The sequence below is a fragment of the Drosophila biarmipes genome, chromosome 2L (assembly GCF_025231255.1).
Source record: "Drosophila biarmipes strain raj3 chromosome 2L, RU_DBia_V1.1, whole genome shotgun sequence".
Lineage (NCBI taxonomy): Eukaryota > Metazoa > Arthropoda > Insecta > Diptera > Drosophilidae > Drosophila > Drosophila biarmipes.
This window is the reverse complement of record NC_066612.1, coordinates 6,573,940-6,597,447: the sequence shown is the minus strand read 5'-3', so window position 1 is coordinate 6,597,447 and position 23,508 is coordinate 6,573,940. Positions and strand designations below refer to the sequence as shown.

The window sequence follows — 23,508 nt, the reverse complement described above, 5'->3', positions numbered from 1 at the left end:
TTCAAGCGTTAAATGAGTGGCTGAGATGGTTATTTGTATGGGAGGTTTTCCTTAATTAGGTAAAAAATATTTGACACTGGCGTACATCGGGTAAAAGAATTTGAAAAAATTATACTTATTAAAATTACCATTTTTTTTAGTTAAATAAATTAATTTAAAGTTGTTAAATTCCATTTGTGGGCTATGAACTACATAAAAATATAGCTAGCTTCTGGGCTGGCTTAAACTAAACTTTATAAATATTTAAACATCTTGTAGCAATCTTTTCCGCATTTAAAAATTTGAATTTATATATGTATGTATGAGAAGTTACATTTATGAATCACTTTAACTAAAATACATTCGCCGCCTACAGACTGAGATTTTATTACTTTTTTAATAAGGCCATATAAGTCAACAAATAAACTGGCTTTCGTCTATTAAATTTTAAACCCTTGGGCCCGACAAGTTCCCTTCATCTACATAAAAAATAAGATAAACAAGCAAAACAAATTTTTTCTCTAATAAAAAACGCCATAAATAATTTATTTGTTTCGTTTTTATTTAATTCGTATTCATACATTTAACATTTAACAATTGTTTCACAGTTCAGCGACATTATTAATTGTAAATAATTAATTTATATTTATTTTAGTTCTCTTAATTGTTGTTCTTTGTTTTGTTATCCATACTACACACTACACTAACAACGATGTGTAAAAATAAATGTATTTTTATGTAATATTCTTCGTTTCTGTTTTTCTGTGTGGGCTTGCTTTTTGGTTGGTTTTTAGAACCAGCACTTGCTGGTTCCGCTCCAGCTTGGTGCTGTTTCGATGGGCTCGAAAACCGGATGAGTGTGGCATCTGGAACAGTTTCTGTCCGCTAGGTAACGAGGTAAAGTGCGCCTTGTTGCGAATCGACACAGTCAACTCCTGGATGGGGGCCCTTCATCAATGCCACGCGAACAGCGAGTGCGAAACGAGCAGGTAGCCCGTGGTGACTATAATGCTGCCGATCATGATGGGAAAGCCAACTCTGTGGGGATCGAAAAACCGCACTAAATTAATGAGGAATCCTTTTTTGGAAGGCACCCCGAGACCTACTTGAAGAACTGCAGGAAGGTGAACTTGTAGCCATGCTGCTCGGCCACTCCCGCACAAACCACATTGGCCGAGGCGCCAATCAGAGTGCCATTGCCTGGGAAAGGGAAAACCATTTACCATCTAGTACCCATTATATTATACCATCTCCACCCACCTCCCAAACAGGCTCCCAGGGCCAGGGCCCAGACCAAAGGCTGCAGCGGCAGGTTTAGGGTGCTATTCTGCGCTAGGGAAATGGTAATCTTTACCATCATCGTGGTCAGCGGGATGTTGTCCACAAAGGCCGAGGCCACAGCAGAAACCTTAAGGAACATAATATAATATTTATACAACAAATTAAAGTGGAAATTCCATCCAAAACTCACCCAGAGTATTATCAAGATGGCCACCATCAGCCGCCGGTCCTCGCCCACTCCCAGGATAATGCCCTCGGTCATGTTGCCGATCCACTCAATCAGACCCAGCTCCGTCAGAGCCTCCATGAGGATGAACAGGGCTGCGAAGAAGAGCAGCGTTGACCACTCCACGCGGGCCAGTATGGCCTCCATGTCCTCGATGTCCGCCAGAATGATCAGGAATATGGCACCTAGCAGAGCTGTCCAGCCCAAGGATAATCTTTGCAGTTCTGGGACCGAGTGCAAGAAGAAAAGACTGATCACAAAGACCAAGGCAGCGGAGCACTTGATCAGCAGGGGCTTGTTGCGAATGGGGTACTGAAAAAAATAATGAATTTAAATTATAATTAAGAATAAGAAGGGATATCCTTAAAAGCCAAGGTAGATCTTTAAAATAGAGATAAAGAGATAAAACATTATTAAGAACACTTTCGTCTTGATTTCAAGGGCTTTTTTTGTCAGTCATTGATTTTTGATCTCGATCTAAGTGTTCCTAGTTGTAGAAATCCCCTACCTTTGCTTGAAGATTAGCCAGCGTTTGCTGGTAATTGGGTGCCGGTTCTATGACCGCCGTCATGCGCTTCTTGAGGCTTCTCTTCAAGCGGTTGACCTTCTTCATCAGTGTCTGTCGCACCAGTTCCTCATCCTTTGAGTAGGCAGATAGGCTGGCGGCCGCTCGCTTCCACACGTGGATCTCGTGACGCAGTTCCTCCACTTCCGGCGAGTCCTTGAACTGCAGATCACTGATGTTGCGGAATTTAAAGCGCAACTGGATGTAGGTCTGCACCATCACCAGAAGAACTCCGGGCAACATGTGCAGGGTGAAGACAGCGAAGTTGACGCCCTGGTTAATAGAAGTAATGATATAAGAAATACCTACGATAAACCCCAAAGATATCTTACATTCTTGGATATGTAGCTATTCGAGGCGATGATGACATTCGGTGGATCCCCCACGGGAGTCAGTGCTCCGCCGATGTTCGAGTAGATGACCATGCACATGAGTATGGGCACCGGATTGAGGCACATGACCTCGCAGAGTCGTATCGTCACCGGGGTCATCAGTAACACAGTGGTCACATTGTCCAGGAAGGATGAGAGGACTGCGGTGAACAGGCACAGACAGTTGATCAGTGGCCAAACGTGCCCGTTGGTGATCTTGTAGGCATACACGGCCAGATAGTCAAAGACCCCAGTCTCCGAGAGAATGGCCACCAGGATCATCATCCCAAAGAGCAGCAGCAGCGTCTCCACATCGATCCAACCCATGATGGTGGCCATCGAGGGGCGGGAGTTCAGTGCGGCCAGTATTCCAACCGATAAGGTGGACGCAATGATGGCAGCAAATGTTCGATTCACAATCTCCCAGATGATCATCACATAGAGGCCGCAGAGGACCACCGCCGCATAGATCACGCCATCCCTCTTATAGATGGGGGACTCATCCACATTCAGCTGGAGCGGTAGTTCGCCCTCGATGCTGCTGGTGAACTCAAAGCTCAGCTCCGTGCGATTCGCCTGGGCCAACCACAGGGGATCTATGGGACTCAGCTCGAAGGTGCGCTTCTTCTTCGTATCCTTGGTGGAGTCGATCAGATCCGGATAGACCACGTCCAGCTGCCACACTTGGCTGGCATTCTCGATGTAGATCTCCATGCCGTCGCCATCGTAATAGCTGCGCATCACTATCACCTGGAGCAGAGGCAGCGGAACACTCTCGTTGAGGGCCAGCTCGTTCTCCTGCAGCCGGAAGGGTCCTCGCAGGCCCAAACCGATCCTTTGCAGGCTGGAGGTGGTGATGGGAAACACTGGGGGATAGGTGGTATACCTATTAGTTTTATACGATTTTTAATAATCTCTAAGATTTACTCACCTCTCGGTGAGCTATTCCTAGGAACACTTATAAGGCTCAGCTGGTCCACATGCTCGTTGTTGGACATTAGGAAGGCGGTGAAGACGCACCAGACCACCAGTAGAATGGCTATTTTGAACCAGATGAGATACTTTCGGATCTGAAAATAAAAATGATACAATTTATATAAATATATTGATACAAAGGAAATATAAAACACAAGGATAAGTTTGATATTCAAAAGTAAATTATTGACCCTTTAAAAATTCTTTCAAATCTAAAAAGAGCAAAAAGAGCGAGATAGTGCTTTAAAATTCTCTCTGTAAGAGCGACATAGCCGAGTTAAAACTCTCCGAAACATAAACATTTTCGAAAATTTTATATTATTATATATATTTTTTATAAGGACCAAAATTTCAACCCATTTTCCAATGTTTTCGTCGTTCCAATGGCTTTCAGAGTGGGATCCCAAAACTCCACTTCGTAATTCCATAACTCGGGTGTTTGGATACCGATTAAGACGTGGGATACCTTCATGAGTTTGTTGTGGAATTTTCTAAAGGTCTACATTCAAATATTTCCTTTTAGCGATGATCGAAATTTTGGCCCATTTTCATGTACGATTTTTAGATAATTCCAGTGAGGTTCAGTAACTAACCCAAAACTGCACTTCTAATTTCATAACTTGGGTAATTTTATCCCGATTCAGACGTGGGATACCTCTATGAGTTTGTGGTGGAATTTTCTAATGATCTACATTCAAATATTTCCTTTTAGCGGTGGTCGAAATTTTAGCCCATTTTCATGTTCCATTTTTAGATAATTCCAGTGAGGTTCAGTAACTAACCCAAAACTGCACTTCTAATTTCATAACTTGGGTAATTTTATCCCGATTCAGACGTGGGATACCTCTATGAGTTTGTGGTGGAATTTTCTAATGATCTACATTCAAATATTTCCTTTTAGCGGTGGTCGAAATTTTAGCCCATTTTCATGTTCCATTTTTAGATAATTCCAGTGAGGTTCAGTAACTAACCCAAAACTGCACTTCTAATTTCATAACTTGGGTAATTTTATCCCGATTCAGACGTGGGATACCTCTATGAGTTTGTGGTGGAATTTTCTAATGATCTACATTCAAATATTTCCTTTTAGCGGTGGTCGAAATTTTAGCCCATTTTCATGTTCCATTTTTAGATAATTCCAGTGAGGTTCACTAACTAACCCAAAACTGCACTTCTAATTTCATAACTTGGGTAATTTTATCCCGATTCAGACGTGGGATACCTCTATGAGTTTGTGGTGGAATTTTCTAATGATCTACATTCAAATATTTCCTTTTAGTGGTGGTCGAAATTTTAGCCCATTTTCATGTTCCATTTTTAGATAATTCCAGTGAGGTTCAGTAACTAACCCAAAACTGCACTTCTAATTTCATAACTTGGGTAATTTTATCCCGATTTAGACGTGGGATACCTTCATGAGTTTGTGGTAGAATTTTCTAATGATATACGTTCAAATATTTTCTTTTAGCGATGGTCGAAATGTTAGCCCATTTTCATGTACGAGTTTTAGATAATTCCAGTAAGGTTCAGTATCTAACTCAAAACTGCACTTCTAATTTTCATAACTTGGGTCTACATTCAAATATATTCTTTTAGCAATGGTCGAAATTTTGGCACATTTTCATGTTCGATTTTTAGATAATTCCAGTGAGGTTCAGTATCTAAACCAAAACTGCACTTTTAATTTTCATAACTTGGATAATTTTAGAATTTTCTAATGATCTACATTAAATAATAATAATAATATGTCCTGTACTTGGATATAGTTTATATTGAGTTATATCAAAATAATCATTAAATATTATTTATATTTTTTATAATAGTTATTAAGAGGTATACCCACCAAGCTTTTGGCGTGCGGTTCGGCCTCGTCATGTTGATCGTCATTGTTGTTCTCCAGGTCCCTGCAAATGGGCACGGGGAATCACAGAAAACTGGTTGCACTAATTACGTAACTGACAATCGAGGGGCACAGAACTACGAACCTGCCGTCCAGCACCCGCACCTGACCCGCCTCGTTCGTCACATTGATCCCGATCTGTGTGAAGGCCTGGTTGGCCAGGGCCGTCTCCTCGTGGTGTCCATTCTGCACCCGGGCCTCCGACTCCTCCGCGTGCAAGGGATCCACATCTGCAGGGATTCAATTAAAAATAGTTGTTCAACGGTGACCTTTCTGGTTTCGGATGACCTAACCCTGCAGCGGAACTGGCAAATATTTGTGCGAAAATGTACTCATTCACTCCACGCGGAAGGACAAACGGCGGGCAACTGTGGCGACTTTGGCCGGGAATTAAGTTAACTTGGCTCCAGCCATCACCTGCCACGTGTTGGCATTATTTTATTGGCCCAGTCGAGGCTATAAATACCCATAAATGGCCCTGGGCAGGAGCGAGCTGGGGGACACATTGGCCAACTGACTGATGGCTGGAGACAAGGATGCCGGAGAGGACGCATTAGGAACTCGAAGGTTCCGGACAGCTAATTCAGCCCCAGGGATTGGGAACTACTTTAGGCTTTGATGTGGGATTGCCTTCTGTTATTATGGTTTGAGAATCTAGTTACCAAAAGGAGCCCTCTTTTAAAAGAAGGAAATCATCTTGTCACTATTATAGGGAAATTTACTGTATAATTTGATGAAAAATAAATATACCCCAAGTAAACCAAATAATTAAATTGGGTTATTTCAAGAACACATTCTTCACTGCCTAAGCCCTCTAATTTACGGAACCCAACCAAGATTATGTCCACTTGCGCAGTGACTTCACATGCCGGAAAAAGACTGGAACCCTGGCATTATCATAATTTTCTAAGCCCCAAATAGTGCGCCCATCAAAACAATTGAAGATAAGCTTGGACTTGAGGTTTTGGCATGCAAATCAGGGAAAAAAGAGGAAAAAGCCGGGACAAATTCCAATGTCAATGGCAACGCCAACGCAAATGGCAATAAAAAATTCAGCAATAATTACGGCAATAAAAAAGGTAGCAACAGCCAGGCATAAAAAACCGGGAAATTATGTGGTCCGGGGGCCAGGGATGAGGATGAGGATGAGGATGGCCAGACCAAACTTACCGCCATGTAGACGCTCGTGCTCCTGGCGAAAGGACGCGAGACTGGGATCCTGACGAATGCGCTCCGGCAGAGTTCGCCAGACCTGTAAGGCACCTTCTGTTACTTCGCTGCATGTGTGGATGTGGGCCAGGAGTAGGACGGCGAAGGAGCAGGATTTTTGTTGCCCATCGGGGAGCAATGAAACGCACCACCGAAAAAGAGAGAAGAAATAAGCAGAGAATAAAGATTTAATAAGATTACCCCGACTTGTGTTTCGGAATTTGTTTGTTCAGGTATATGGAGGGCGGCTCATTTCGCCGCCCTGCCCAAAAAAACATTCAATAAATTTTTTAGCACATCCATATTGATTTTTCCCCTCCTATGCGTTTGTGCTTTCCCCGGCTCGTGCGTGCAACAATCTGTATTTATTTGATTTGACTCTTATAAAGACTTTAAATCGAAGTTGTTTACCCCAAAAAGGGGTTTCTCGAGGGCCTCAGCTTGTGCCACATGAAGTGGAAATTCACTTGTGGTTAGGAAAGTGAATGAAAATCCCCTTAGCCAGGATGGTGACTGACAACGAATGTAAAAGGGCTTTTAGGCAACTTGCAATAAAATCAGATTTGAGTAAATATATTTGCTGAGTTAGTTGACACAAATGAGTATATATTTGAGAAACCCATTTGCTAAGAAGCTTATTCAATCTTATAAATTCAATGGAAGAGCAAATGATAAGACAATGAATAGTCAAGAAAGTTCTTGCATTTGTGATTCATTCTTAAGTCTTTCAGGTTTATTTTCTAAAACTAAAAATACTATAATGCGACACCCAAATCAACGCTCCGGACGTCACGTAGTCCGCAAGATAGCTAAAAACGATAGTAATTCTTATTCTAATTTCCACACAAACTGACCGAATTCAAAGTCAAGCTATCTTCCATGCAGATTTTCAGATTTGTCAAAGAATCTCGCAGAAGCCGAGCTAAATTAAAGCGCAATGCCAGACAGTCCGACAAGTTTTATAAGTCAGTATCGCTTAAGGTCGTTATCAGAGGAAAAGCCATCAGACCGAAGAAAGATGTCTATTTCCAGCGGCAATAAAATATTGTTTTCAGCCGGGTTCCATTTCCATTTGAAATGCGAGTTTAATGACTCTCTGCCATAATTACCGGGAGCCAAGCAGCTGAGGTCCGGCTAGGCGATTTGGAGAAGGCTCCTCAGTGCATTGGGAATCGCATCACGTGTGCGGGCTAAATAAATGCAATTTGTGCACTTGACTCAAGTGGGCACACAAATCTTAATTCAGTCGGCTTGACTAAATTTACTTAAGCCTGCGTTAGAACGATGAAAAGTGCTCGAAATAAGTCATAAATTATATTTACTTAAGTTTCAATTAGCTTTCGCGGTGGACGGACGCGATGCAGTCATGTCATAAACAGAAAATCAGAAACAGAAACAAAGACAAAGACAAGACCGCCAAAGTAATGCTGACACTGATTTTCTTCACCGAGCCCATACTATCATATATGTATATAATATATACACGACTTTATATAGTAGGTATATATGCGAACCCACATTTCAGCTTGAACTTGCCTCAATTGCGATACTCAGCTTAGACAGCTCTGGTTTTCACAGCTCGTTCATAAGTCATGAGATCTTTGATTGCCTCATGTGAGGAGGTGAACTGATAGCATGTGTGGAAGAAGGGGTTCCTGGGAAGGCATGATGGAAACCTTTTTTAACCAGTTGCTGAGAACAAAATGTTTTTTGCTAATTACCAAAGTAACATTTCAGCTTTGAAGTCGTTAAAAGGCAATACCATGTTATTAAAATACGCCTTTTGCTGTTGCCTAATCATTTCCAGGGGTTTATTTGTACAAAAATAAAAATATATTATTAACTTGGCTTGTTTACAACGGGAAACAAACAGGTTTGAAATTCATTAAATCCCCAAAAAGGCTCTGGGGTTTAAAGAAATAATGCTTTGTGGGAAATTTCCTGGAATAGGAAAGTAATTTTCACCCAAGCTCAAAGAGCAAAGCCTCAAGCAGTTTGCCGTCTCCTCGACGCAATGATTAAATGATTTTGTTGATGGCTCTTAATACGCTGAACAGCTACTTTATGTCACGGCTTTCATCGGCTGAAGTGAAGACAAGTGTCCGTGTCAAAGATTGATTCACATTCAGCCAACAGCCCACTGAGAAAAGGGACACCCGCAAACACGGGCGTATCCTGTGTATAGGGTAGACCTGCTATCATTAGCAGGAGCCAAATGAGTTTTCCGCTCCACTGGAGCCCCCGACAATTTGTCGGTGTCTCCTTTGAATTTTACACAGATAAAAAGATATAATATATATTTATAAATTACTTTATAAAGAAAATAGAAAAAAATGTTATATCGAGTACAGCAATATCTCCTATCAAAATACCAAAAAATGGATTATTATATCTACTCATTTAAAATGTAATGCATGTTTATGATTATTTCTTTATCTGTAGGCAAGGTGAACACATCAAAACCGCTGACATGCCTTAAGGAGGCTAGAACACAATTTATTTTGATCCCTCCCCCCGGGACACATACTCATCCTCGTAGGCGTTATCCTCGGAGCTGTTGTTGTAATTGTAGGCCATCCTCAGGCGGGAAAGAAAGAGAAAAGTCCAGGGGTTTCGGGAAATTTGACACTCGACAAGTATATCCGCGACGGAAGCGTTCTGTTACGTAAATTGCACTCGCGAAGTGCTTCAGTATGAAAGCCGGGAAAAATGTGAAATTTCCTTTGTTAATCGCATATTTTTGCGCCGCTGGGATAATGGGGAAAAGTCGAGGCAGCGAGCCGATCTTCAATTAAAAAGCGGGATCGCGTTGCCTTGACCACTTGTTGCGGCTCGAGTGACTGCGAAAACTGCGCTCTTTATGGTCGCGTGCCCTTTTCGGTGCCTTTTTTTAGTGCCGCCGATCGTGACTCGGATCGGGCGTATATATGCGGTCGAAAGCTCAAGCGGTACTAACTGTCGTCCCCAGTTTTTTACCCTATTTTGTAGGTTTTAATGCAGTCGCAGTCGCAGTCGCAGTGGCGTCGCTGTCGCAGCCGCAGCGAAGCAGCGCGGCAAAGAAGAAGGTAAACAAGAAGAGCTCAAATAAAATAAAATTTCCTGATATTCACATTCGCTTTCCATCATCATCATCAGTTATCTCTCGCGGGCCGCGCTTTGCTCATTATTCGCATTTATGCTTTCTCCGCGGCCACTGCAAGTGCACTCAAACAACCCAACAACTAACTCGACCGATCCATCTTTTCGACACTCGAAAAAATAAACCTTCAATTATTCAAATTAGCACTAAAACATTTGTGTTAATAAAAAAGTTTTCAAAAATCAAAGAAAAGGATATACTGCACAATAAAGATTTGAAAAAAAAAGTTAAAGCAATAAAAAAATTTTTTTTTTAGCTATTAAGTTATTTGTTAATTCCCAGAAACTATTTTCTAAATAATGTTTGGTAACTCAAAGAAATAATATGCATTAAGTTAACTTAAATTTCTTGGCTCAGTAAGTAAAACGTTGAACTACAGTCCAAAGGTCCTGAGTTCGATCACAAGCGTTAAAAAAACTAAACTAAAAAAAAGTTTCAGATAAAACAAAATGTTGACATTTAATGAAAAAGATATCCTTAAATCTACGCATATAGCATAAAGTAACGATTTAAGAGATACTATATTTCTTGGAATAATTTTTTGAGTGCACTTTTTGTGTGCAGCCTAGCCCGAGCATGGGCTCTTTGCCCCCTGCCACCCACTACGGGGTTCTTCATTTTCGGCCTTATAGAGAACCCTCTCTATCGCTCAGTGCTACTGTTCCGCTCTCTTCCGTCATTGTTGTTATTGCTGCTGGCGTTGGCTTATTTGCACTTCTTTCAATTACACTTGATTCATCACATTTGACAGTTGTTCTGCGATGCTTTTGATCTTGCTCTGCGCTACGCATAGTTTGTTGGGGAGTTAAGAACCTAAGTATACTAAAACCATATGAAAATCCCTTTTAGCTACCACTTTAATAAGGTATCATTATGACGATCGTGGTCTTTATCATCTCATAAGCAATATATCTTAGTAAGGCTTAAGATATGAAAGTTCCTAACATCCATAAGCATACCAAATTAAAAAAAGGTTTTTAGATTTGTGTTCAATTTAATTAAGATGTAAATTGAATTTTAAATGAATTTTTATTATTGGGCAACTCGACTTTAATATATATATATACCTTTAATAATACAGATAGTTAATCTTTCTTTTAATCTTTGTTCCAAAGTTAAGAACCTTAGTATAGTAAACCACATGAAAATCCTTTTTTAGTTCGCATTTTAATTAGGTATTATTATAATGATCATGTTCGTTATTATCTCAAAAGCCTTAGTAAAGCTGAATATTTTATCTTCAAATTTATTCCTTATATTTATTTTTATATGTATTTTTATTATAAGGCAACTTGGCTGGAATTTAGTACACCTTAAGATATATATAGATAGTAAATTGTTCTACCCCAAATAAAAACAAACAAATGTGGAACTCAACTTGAAAAATATGGCACTTTAATCTGACTTGATATACTTTGCTCCAATTATACATTCTATTTTAAGCCGCAACCCGATACAATTTTCATCAATTCGTTCCGCTCGTTTTAAACGATTTTATGACACGAGATGAGCTATGAACCCGAGTCGTTTGCAGTATCTACATATACTATATAGTATGGGTTTATTCTGCAATTTGGCGAGGAATCAGCTGCTGGAGGTTCAATTATTCTGTTAAGGAGTCGGAGCTGCTTTGCGAATTATGAAATACTCGCAAAGCGCCTAAATTGAAGGCAAATTCAGCGGGTGCTTCGCGAGGCCTTGGAGTTCAAGGGTGCCTCTCAATTCGCATGCAAATTTCGTGGGCGAACTTTGTGAAATTGAGCCAAATCCGTACGCCCCCACGTGATGCAAAATTCAAAGCGTATTCATTTTCCAGAATGTATGTATATCCCAGTAATTGAAAGGCACCCGGGGGAGATGGCGCCTGTCAAAACTTCTGGCAGACGCATATCACACGAAACGAAAAGTATCTGTCGAATAAGCAGAAAGTATTTTAAGCTCTAGGTACTTTTTCGGCCAACTCAACAGAATCCACTTGCTGCTGCTGCTGCTGCTGCTGACTCACTGACGTCACAGGTGTGCTCGACCTGCCAAGTTTGCATAATGCGCTGCGGTAATGTAATACTCTTGCCTCTATAGATTAGAAAATCAAGCCAGTCCAGGGCCACAATTGCAATCTGACACCGCCAGGCAACTAATGATAGCCATTTCGCAGCTGTGGCTAATGAAAAAGGTCTCCGAGCATGAAGAATAGAGTGCCATACCATACCCGTACCCATCTTACATATATCGCACCCGTGTTGACCGAGCTGCCACAAGTGTTTGCCGTGGCCGAGTGAAGTGCAATTTAATTGAAACGAGAGTGCCAGCTCGGGGGTCTCAGGTGGACAGAGCCCCTGGCCTTGAAATCGAATCGGAAAAGAAGCATAAATCGAAGGAAAGCTGAGGCGTATAGCGTAATGTGCGCACTTTCGACGCAAAAAGCTAATAGCCGACGGGGCACGCCCCGTCTGGGCCCGATTGTACTTTTTCCAGAGAGTGCTATTCAATCCCACAATTGGATCAAATTACTATACGTTTTGATAGGTAGCACTAACACTAAAATTACATTACATTTTGGTCTGGTAAGTTATAGAAAATAGCTAATTTTCAGGTTGTAAGAGAAAATTAAGAGTCTTGTCTTTCCCAAAATAAAATATATCTTAGAAATACATTTTAAATTATAAATACTTCATAGTTTCTGTTTCTATTTCAGTGTACTCTGTTAATTGCTGTTAATTTCAAGTTGAATAGGCCTATTGTTTCCATGTAAATGACTTGGCAATTACTTCAAAGTAACTTATTCATGCGCTTGTCAATTCACTGCAATTATGGTTAGCCAACAGATGCAAAATCTGACAGTTTCTAACAGAACCTATGACACAAATAGTGAGTCGAAAATCAGTTTAAATTTGATTTACTCCATCAAATTGATCAAAGTTTTCCGCTCGGTTCGGATAAATGTTTCTAAAAATAGCCTGTCAATTTAGAAATATTTCGGCAGAATATTAAAGGCTGGCGGGTGAGTGGCGAAGCAATTGAGGGAACACGCACTTTTTCCGTTTGATAAATTAAATGAACACGCGCTCATCAAACGGCTTTCCTCTTATGTTGGGATATATATTAAATCAACTCAAACTTGCTTAAGTAAGCCGCACTCACACAGATACGAGTGCGCACGCATACTTGCAGAGGACGGAGAATCGACGGAGATGGCACTATATATAGGTCATTGTGCGACTACGTTGATAACGAAATTAAAGACCCGAAAAAACGTAATTTCATCCAGTCGGTCATTCGGCCGGTCCTCCACATTTTAGCTCTCCTCTTCATATTACTTATGCACAGGTAGAAATATTTGAATACTGTTTCTAAACTTGAAAATAAATGAAGTATCTTTGAATCCTTGAACTATTTAATAATGTATTTAATTGGTTTTTAATTGTACTTTAATTGTAATATATTTACAAATCAATTATTTTAATGTTGTAGGACCCCTTTTGCTAACTTACTATTACAATTTAAGCTAATCAAAAATTATAACATAGGTTATTATGTATTGTGGGTTTGATTTACTAAGGTGGTTCCATAAATATAAAGTGTTTTTTTTTATTTAAACATAAATAGATTTTTATATCAACTGTGGTAAGTTGATTTTACATTTAAACGTATTTAAATTCAGTTCAATTTTATCAATGTCTTTATAAAAATCTTTATAGAGAATTTGAATTGGTAACAGTAAAACTTTATACCATAATTTGAGGTATGCAAATTAGAGTTTCATTTTTTACTGGGCTGGATGTCTCTTAGTCTTTTTATAACTTTATATAGATATTTTGAATTGGCAAACTTTTCCCTCAGTGCCTCCCCTCCGGCTCCCTCTTCGCCAGTGGGCATGTCATTCATGTGGCGCTTTCAATGCGACACGCTTCATTAATTTCGAGAAAATTGAAAGCCTGAAACCGCTCAGCACTCGGCTTTTTCGTAGTTCGTTTGGCGTTTGGCGACTCGCATGTGAGCGACTTGAAGTCTTATTTTTAAATCAAGCAGAGGAGGGTGGCAGGCCTCGATTAGCAAGTTAAATCTTTTGCCGGCCGTGCGAGTATTTTTCCACTGCGAAAAATGTGAGTTAATTAATTGAAAAAGCGTCGGTTGGCGACGTGGCCGGGGGCCCTTGGAGGAATGGCACACGTTCCTAATGGGCTCATAGTCACACGTTTCGACGACGCCTCCATAAATCGAACTGTGACTGAGAATGGCCATTTCGCCAAGGGCAGGGTTAAGTAGTGGGTGGTGGGGTGGTTCTGTGTTTGGCGGGTGGAAAAAGTGGGGAGGGAGTGGGTTTCCAAGGGAAATATTCAGCTTGCAGCCAAGTGTCGTATGCAAATTGTTGGCATAGCAGAACTTCCCGCTTGTATTCATTTGCATTTTTAATTTCCACATACCTAGGGCTTACTCTACGACAATTGAGTAAATCAAACTGCAGTTATGGAATATTTTATTCAGCTCGCTAGTGCTAGTATTGTAAATTTATTAATTATTTATGGGATTTTTATAGTGTGGTTTGGTCGTGTCTGATTGATATCTCATAATTTATGACTTATACTTTACAAGGCCTTAAAAGTTGGGTATGATTTGTAAATTTAAATGCATTTAAGTACTTCGGTGTCTAGTCACTTGCTATTTACTTTTACCCCCTCTGACCTTTTTTTCAGGGCAAATGTCAACTTCAGTGCCCTAACCCAATTTGGGCATTAAATGTTTTAATTATTCATGTGCCATGTTTATGGCCCTCGCTGTCTTCGCATCTCAGAGGCACACATCCAGGCCGGGTTCATAATCACATTTTGAATGAGCTTAGAACAATGCAGATTCTGAGGACTGAGACTGGGCCAGAATTTGACCTTGGCTGGGTGGACGAGGTCGTCGTCGTCGTCGTCGCAGTTCGCGTTATGCGAAGGAATTTTTACTTTTGGCTGACCCACATTTAAGGCGGGGTGTTAATGGCTTACTTAAAACGCGGCCGTCAAAACACGGGGCGGATGAGCGATGAGCGGTTGCTAAAATTAAGCATACGCAGCGTTGGCTCAGATCCTGCTGCTCGCAAAAAACAAATAGTGAGGCAAACAAATTGCAAATTAATTGCAGAATAATTTAGCAGCAAAATGTAGTCAGTTCTCGGTTTGTTCTTGGACCTTGTTGATTTTCCCAACGGTCATTTGGCCAAAAACAAATTAATTAGTATTTGTCTAGGGCCCTCTTTTGGTATAACTCATGCCGAAAAAAAGGAACGACAAATTTCAGGCACGTTTCCCGGACACTTTTTGAGGACCCAACAGCACGCCTCACTTGGCAGCCCGATTGATGGGCTCTCCCCAATGCCAATACCTGATTCTATGAAATATGCCCACGAATTTCTTTTCCCAATTCAATGAAGTGTTTCATATTGAAACATTAATGGCAACGGAAACGAGACTCCGCACAGTTGTCCCTTGTTTTTTGGCCAAACGGAAATTAAATGTCTGACATTAATTTCTTTCTTGTTTTTCTCGTTTTGGGTCGACACATGTTGCTGCCATTCAAGGGAAAATTAGACTCGTACACGATTACATGTTTATGTTTATGTTGTGGTCGAGACGGGCACCGGAAACGCCCCCTATCCTGGCATCCGGCCCACTCTCCGCCGGAGTTTTAGGCACGTGCCCCTGGCCGAGACATAAGAAACCCATATAAACATATAAACATACGAGTATGGGAGTTCTGCATTAGCAGATGTAAGGCAAAACAGGTTTCGCCCCATGAACTCTGGCATCTCGGCCCGAGACTCGCAATTTTCCGATGCCAAAGGTTCAAAGGATAACTTCAACTTAGGGAGGGAGGGCATTAAGCTCACACCAGCTGATAGCCTTAAAAAAGTCTCTACTTTAATAGAGGTTATGCAGGGAAAATTCATACATAATGAGCTTGAAAATAATATCATATATTATTTTTAAATAAATATTATATTAAACATTTTATTGCACATGAACACGTACATTTCTAGGCACTTTAGATATTACCTTTCTTTAGTTTAAATTTGAGAATTACATTTTATGAAAATAATATCCAATTAAGCTGCTTTGCTGTTGTATCCCTCTATAAGCCTTTTAATGATTATTATTTTTGCTTTTGACTTCAGTAGAAATTTATTGCCTTTGATAGGATTAAAATAATATACAATATTCCTGTCTGCATTTCCATCGAAAATAAATTATTGTCATTGCTCTTATGACTTACTTTGATGGGTTTAACAATAATTCACAGGTAGGTACTCTGACTTTGTTTCTGTGCTCAACGTTAAAAGCCCTAATAAATAATGAATGATTTAATTAAAACTTTGTTCACTGAGTTATGGTTGCTTTTCAAAGGCACTTAATGCACTGTTAGTGTAAAATTAAAACGGAGAATTTAACTTAAAATAATAAAAGAGCTAACTAAAATTTGTAATCTGCTCAAAGCCCTTTTTTAAGTTCCATGAAAATTTGAATTAATAAAGATTGCCATTGGGACTTACTTTGGCTGTGGGAACCTGTCGCTCTTGGTGGACGCCTGTCGGTGGAACCACAGGCGCTTGGTCACCTTCACCCGCATCTTGAATGGCCAGATGTTCTTGCGCTTCTTGTGGATGCTGGGCACCCTGCCACGCCCACTCTCACGCCCACTGCCACTCCCACTGTGGCGCCGCGATGTCGGGGATGAGGCGGCAGTTTGACCCACTGTGCCGGAGTCCGTCGTCTTGCTGCTGTTCTTGTTGCTGTTGAGGAGGTTTTTGCAGTTGTTGTTGTTGCTGGTGGGTGGCAGTGGGTGGTGGGTGGCAGTGGGCGATGGGCTGGGCGCAGCTTGTGCCCGAAAAGACGCAATTTTGACCGAATCGAGGGCGTGTTAAATTAATTAAGCCGCTGACGTCTAGACGCGTTTTTGACTTAAACCTTTGGGTTCCGTTCAGTTTCGAACCCCTATCTATTAATACTAATTATTATCGCAAATCACAAGTGTTTAGTTATTGGGCTTTAGGCCTTTCTCTTGTACATCTTGATGTAGTAAAGGGTTTTGTGCCTCCGCTTCATATAAACGAATCACGCATACGCAGTGTTGGCCCTGGGCTGGTAAATAAATTGATAGATACATGTAAACAGTTGGTTTTCCCCTCAGAAAATAAAAAGTTCATGGTTGCGTCACGCAGGGCAGGGATTAATTATTTAGGGTCCAGAGTGACGAAAATAGTCGCCTGACAGACAGGCCTCGTTGAGTTCGGCCTAATTGGGAATCAATATTCGTTTGGTTTGGCCTCATTTCATCTATCAGCCAAATCAGTTGGAACATCAAAAATCCAATGGGGACAAGGGATGATCACGTACGTCATCGTCTGCGGTCCAGGGAGCACGTTCCATCGGTTGATTTCCGATGTGTTTACCATACACTACATCTGGGTATTAAGTTCTATTTAATTATGGTTGCTGCTGCTAATTAGTCGGCGTAGGCTTTCGCACATTAAACCATTTAGAAGGGCGCCTAATTAAAATGCCTGCCCCGAAAAACATTTTAAATTATGCCAGGCCATCCGGGGGGATTTAGAAAAAAGGGTCAAATGCAAATAACACACACGTGGCCAGGACTCATTTGTATAAAATGGTGCCGAAAATATCCTGTGCGCTAAGCGGAAATTGCTTTCAAAGATATGTCTGCGTTTAGGGGGGCGGATTATTTATATACATTTTGCAAAAAAAATGTTTGCTGACACATAAATGTGTCAACGAGGTGGATAAGCCATCTATGGCTATGTTGGGGGTTGGAACATAAATAAATATTCTGGGAAATGCGGGTCAGGATGATATATTTTGTTACGGAAAGAAAGGATCCTACTAAGTTTACACATGTTTCTCATTTGCCTAATTGCTAATTGCTTTTAATCAAGTGTAATTATACTCTCAGAGCTCGAAAGTACATACAACCCGAGGGCTTCATTCACAGACTTTTCAATGTGTTGACAGTAAAACTTTTCGCATCCTTTGGCAAATTAACGCCACAAAAGTTTGAGGCCTTCAGCAGCCCCTAGCAATCACTTAAAATGTATTTGAGTTTTCCTTAAAAGCCATTTTTTTTTTGGCTCAGCTCATAAATGCTTTTGTTTTGGCAGGGGCAAAGTGACGGATGGTATGTGTTTTGCCGGGACACATTCACTCATATCCAGACAGCCATGAATATTTAAAATGAGTGTCGAGAAAAGTTTGCAAAGCTTTAAAACTAACATAAAAGCTAGACACGTAGGGGTCCCAACTTTTGTGTTGCCTACTTTTTGGGGGCCGCCCTCTTTGGAATTACTTTCTGTTTCCGTTTCCGTTTTCATTTCCATTTTGACCACTCGGTGATGTTATACTGATGATTCAATTTATCCAGCAGAATATATTACTTATTTGCGTGGCCTGTCGGTGGTCAATTATTGATTGGGTTGGCCTGAAAGGTGCGACCCCGAATGGCATCCATAAATTATGAAATATTTGCCAGCCACTGATAGCCCTGTGCACCATCAAGGACCTGTTCACATGACAGCGAAAGTTTGAATGTTTAATCACGAGTGGGTAAATACCAGATGGGGCCTTTCCCACAGAGAAAATGTAGGTGAGTCCTGGGGAAACCTGGGGAATCCTTCAATTAATCTATATATACGTAGGAATTGCAGTCACCAGACGCCAGTCAATTATTCAGAAAGTCAGAAGCAGAGGCAGGAGCAGACTAATTACCTATGCTTAATGCTAAGAAATTGCTCTTTTCGGGGGCCCGCCTAATGAGCAAAATTATCTTGAGGTAATAAGAAACTGGAAACAGGATAGGGCCGACTGCCAGTGGAACAATGGAAAAATTTCCATAATTAAATGTGCTTTTATCTTTGTACATCTCGACCTGCCGCAGCCACAACCCTGAACTTTTTCGGGGGTTCTTCTTTTTATTTGCGAGAAATTCTAGTTTAATTATAAGCTCACTTTGGTTTTAAATATTTATATATTTCTTTTGTGTACGTGCGCTTTGTGTGTGCACTCAGTTGTTTGATTATTATTTATTTGTATCTTTGTATCTCTATTGTTGGCCACCCGAACGCGATTGCCGCTTCAAGTCGCACGTCCGTTTCGAGCGAAAGTTGTAAACTGAATAAATCTGCGGGCTCGGTGCCGCGTTCCTAGTCATTTCAGCCGGTTACTGGCGATTCCGATTCCGATCCGATGCCGCCGCCGCCGCCGATGCTATGTGGCCTCAGATACCGATACTGATGTTGCCGCTTCGTGTCGCAGCTGTTTTCGGTTGAATGGCGCATTGAAAGCATTGAAAGCGCGCCCGGCCATTGAATGGAACGCCAAGCTTTCAATAGCTGTTGAATGCCGCCGCTGGAATTGGTCGAATTCGTATTCCAGCGGCCAACAACTTGAACTTGGGGCTTTCAGGCGGCTCTTAAAGGCGGCTAACAAAAATTTTATATGTTTATTTACTTAGGATCAAGGTCACTTCCTTTGGGTTTCTTATGGAAATTACGTTTGTTCAAAATTATAAATATTTAATTACGTTTTATTTATGAATGGTCACGAAGTATTGGCTTAAAAATTAGCATGCTGTAATAGACTCTAAGTAAATGTAAAAAAAAAACAGAATTTTATAAAGGCCAACATCCTAGTGTTACTAATGGCTATTAATATATTTTATGTCTTTTTCAATTGCCTTTTAAGCTGAGAATAAATAAATAATTTTATTTTTATTCCCAGCTATAATATAATGCCTTTAACTATAATGATTATTAAAATAAAACCCTTACATATACTCTTATAACATTTTCTTGACTTGCTTTGCCTGTGATTCATTGAATCTATAATCCCCCTAATCAATTGTTTTCTCCACCCTGAGCTTGCTAATTGAAGCTTCAAAATATAATCGAATTAATCAGCAGATTTATGGTCATTTAGCCTTTAGAAATCGCAGCACAAGCAACAAGTCCAGCAATTAGTGCAAATTTAAAACCCGTGTCATAAAACCTAAAAATAGTTAGGCAAAGTCCAGAACCTCGCCGAATGCTCCGGAGACTTCCTCAAAGCGAAAGTGAAATCTGCATAGTACAACAAAAAAACGCCAGCTTTATCAAATTTAAGGCCGACTGCCTGTTTATTTATAGGCCAAAGATGATAAATCCCAGCGAAGCTTTCAATTCCGACAATATAGACGACCACGCGCGGTCCGATTTGCATGAGTCTGTGTGTGCCACATTTCAGTATCATTTGTACTCTGAGTATGGGCGGACAAAAGGCGAATTTATCAACTGGGGGCCATGCAAACACCGAGCCCCATCTCAATTTTCTCGATTTCGGTTCGCAATCCCAGAACTCAGAGCCCAAAACCCAAAACCATGCCACTGACAATGAAACGTCAAGCAAACAAAAACACACTCCAAGGAGCACAAAGTGAACTCGTGTCAGCTAGTTTGACATTTGAGCGGCTTTAAAGCCTAATATTTACGCTCCTTTCTTTCGCAATACACATCCAATAGAACGATGATGATAATAATAATAATGCTGATGAACGGCCATATATCCAGAGTGGGACGACGTAGGTGTGTGCTATTTCCAATAAAAATAGTGTCTTGGCTCAAGGTCTCTGAAGGTTTAGCCATCTGAATAATAAGGGGTGAAGGTGCAGCCAATTCGACATTAAATGTGTTAACTACTACACATTCGCATGGGCGATAACGTACTAACCTTACCTAAGGTAAATTTAATAGCTATATCAACATTAAAGACACAAATTTTGTAATATAATGATTTCCCTTACATTAAAATTTAATAGTTCTCCGCCAAAGCCACTTTAAAATTCCATACCTTGCCAACCTATTATTAAGAAAATCCCATCTTCTAATAACAACTTATACATAATTCATTTCCACTCAATTGTGCCATAAAGGTTGGTTAGGGGGCCCTAAGAAATGTAGGTACATAGAGACACACACCGCATACATGTGAATACCGGAACATTTACGGCCACTAAGCTCATCCCTTGGCAACAGAAAAGTATTTACAGTTTGACGGAAAAGCGTGTGCGGAAAACCCTCATGTACAGGGATAGGTATTGGCACCTCCTCTCACCACCGGAAACTACGACAAGTTTCCGCAAACTACACACATGTGGCCCGCCGCAGACCGACTCACAGCCAGTTCATGTCATCACTGGCACCACCAAACTTGGGTTTGACGTTCCTGCCGGGATCGCGTGGTCTTGAATACATATATGACGGACAGTCTGCCGAACCACTTGTCTAATGTGAGTCAGAAAGTCAGAGTTAAAGACCAGCCACATCAAAGTGCGCCGCTGTCACTGCCGAGGACGATAGGCGGCCTTCGACTTTTCACTCATAACCATTTCTGTACATCCATTCCTATTTTCCCATAAACTGTAACCATTTCCCTGAGGCTCATGCCGCTGTATTTTACGTGATTAAATGACGTCAGCCAATGCAAATATGTAAATTAATTACAACTTATATGCATAAATTAATTTACGGATTCTACAATTTATCAAGACTCACTAGAGACAGCGAATGCCCAGTGTGAGTTAATAAAAAATAATTATGTAAATAACAAGTGCTTATATAATTGGGTTTGCTTCAGGTTTGTTTGTCAAGAACATGTCGTAGGGTTACAGGGTGTCTCAGAGAATATGCGAAGTATAAAATAAAAATGATTTTATTTCAAAATATGTTAAAACTATAAATATTTAGAGCTATACAACATATATTATACATATTTTTTAGTAGTCTTTATTTAATATTTAACTGGTTTTTCCACTTTTTATATCAATAAAAGATTCTGCTTTGTTTGTCAAGAACATGATATAAGATTACAGGGTGGGTCAGAAAATATGAGAAGTATAGGAAAAATTCTAAAAGCTATAACGTTTTAAAATATAGTATTGCCATAAATATTAATATCTGTACAACAAATATATAATTTTTGTCAGTATTCTTTATTTAATATTTAATTTTTTTGCACTTCTGAGATCATGTCATAAAATTACAGGGTATACAACAATTTGGGAAGTATAAAAAATTCACTATTTTTCGAAATAAATGATATCCATTAATACTAAAAGTTGAATTAAAAATATTTTTTAATATTCTTAACCTTATATTTAACTGGTTCTTAGTTCCATTATATCTCCAAACACCCTGTATATTTATGCATACGCCTCTATTGCAACCGAGTATAACTGCGTTATAAGCCGGAGAACTCAGTGATTTACAATCTCAAGTGTTCCCTTAAATTGATAATTAACAAGGCGGAACTTTTAATTGTGGACCAACAGTGTTTGTAATTCTAGTTGCACTGCGTTTCCACTCCACTGATAACGCTTAGTTATTTGCTGTTCTGTGTGGGAGTGTGTGCTTTAATTTGAATACGACACTTGTTTATAGAGCCATTAATTGTGGACCAGATGAGAGGGGGAAAATAAGTAGTATCACAAACACTTGCGGAGGCTGCTGAATCACGTATTCGCCGGCGGAAATCAAGTACTATAAATAATATAATGCAAGGCAGGTCTATATTTATTCTCCATTGTTTATTAATAACAGTTTCGCAGTCGCTTTGTACTTTGGCTAATTCACACGTGTCCAAGGTATTACATTATTGATTATCAACAAGCAATATCGAATGATAGTTCCCAGAAGTGAAATGCTAAAACAAAAGATTGGCTTGAGCTGGAAGTGTGTGCATGCCAACTATTCTTAGAACTGTTCGGAGTAATTCTGAAAGCTTGTGCCCACATCAACAATGGCTGAATGACATTAAGAAATGTATTGTGAATGCCTCAGGCATTTTTTATAACCACAAGCTAGGCGGGAAAATTCCCCGACAAAACAAAAACAAGATTTATTTTAATTAGGAAGGAATTTCAATCTAAATTTCTGGAAAAAATGAAGTACCAAGTTGCTAGAAATCGCATTCATCACTCCGCTGGATAGCTCGCTTTTATTACTTAGCCTGACTAATATTATTGTGTCTATTCAGCCAACTAAAAATCAAACAAATTGTAATCAATCTCAATGGGAAGCATCTGTTGCGGCTCTCAGCGGCTTAAATTCCATAAAATGTACGCAAATTGATTTTTGTGTCCAAAAACAAACAAACCGAAAAGCAGGGAGCTTAGCGAGACAATAAAAGGAAAAGTTTTTGGGTCCAGGCCCACCATCATCTCCTCGGCCACAATTAAATGTCAGGCTAATGAGAAAACGGAAGCAAACAAGTAAAAAACATAAACTTCGAGTGGCGGTGGCGCCACGGGGCGTATACTTAATATAGAAGCAAGCCACCCGGGGCGTATACTTGATGGGCAGAACCTACCATTTGCTGCGATGCTTGGCATTCAGATGCAGCCAACTGATGATCTCCTGCAGTTTCGAGTGCCGCTCCTCGTCCTCGTCCTGGTCGTCGTCTTCATCGCCCGGCTGCAGATGGTACGGATCCTGAGTGTGGTCGGTTATCATGAAAGTGGGCTTGCTGTATCCATAAGGCGATGACATTTTGGTTCACCTTACAAAAAAACACACACACACAATATATCCGCGAAATTACGTACACTTTTCACATCTTTTTTATTGGCCTGCGCGGCGGGGCCAAAGGGAAGACTAAGTCTAAGCCAATTTCCAATTTTCACTTTATTCCTTGGCGCAAATTAATTAAAATTCAGTCAGTCGTTGGTCGGCTGGGGCGGACATTCCCTCTAGCGGCTGCCATAAAACTGCTGGCAGTCTCCTCTCCACATGGCTGCCACATCGGGCCACCACCTCCTGCGACCCGATCCCCGGCCCACTCC

At 40.4% G+C, this 23,508-nt stretch overlaps 1 protein-coding gene across 3 annotated transcripts; it reads right to left on the bottom strand.

Annotated features, from left to right (window-relative positions):
* Positions 1-520: 520 nt before the first annotated feature.
* LOC108027861 (P protein) lies at positions 521-23,230 on the bottom strand. Of its 3 annotated transcripts, XM_017099464.3 has the most exons (12): positions 18,645-18,821; positions 16,178-16,766; positions 6,468-6,574; positions 5,383-5,527; positions 5,241-5,301; positions 3,354-3,492; positions 2,384-3,288; positions 1,995-2,324; positions 1,451-1,798; positions 1,240-1,387; positions 1,086-1,179; positions 521-1,017 (listed from the first exon to the last, which is right to left on the bottom strand). In XM_017099464.3, exons 2-12 carry the CDS (start codon positions 16,252-16,254, stop codon positions 933-935), a joined length of 2,439 nt encoding a protein of 812 aa, XP_016954953.1. In that variant the 5' UTR covers positions 16,255-16,766; positions 18,645-18,821; the 3' UTR covers positions 521-932. The 3 variants fall into 3 exon arrangements, with proteins under 3 accessions (XP_016954953.1, XP_016954951.1, XP_016954954.1); XM_017099462.3 differs by lacking the exons at positions 16,178-16,766; positions 18,645-18,821 and adding an exon at positions 23,037-23,230; XM_017099465.3 differs by lacking the exons at positions 16,178-16,766; positions 18,645-18,821 and adding an exon at positions 9,034-9,458.
* Positions 23,231-23,508: the final 278 nt, after the last annotated feature.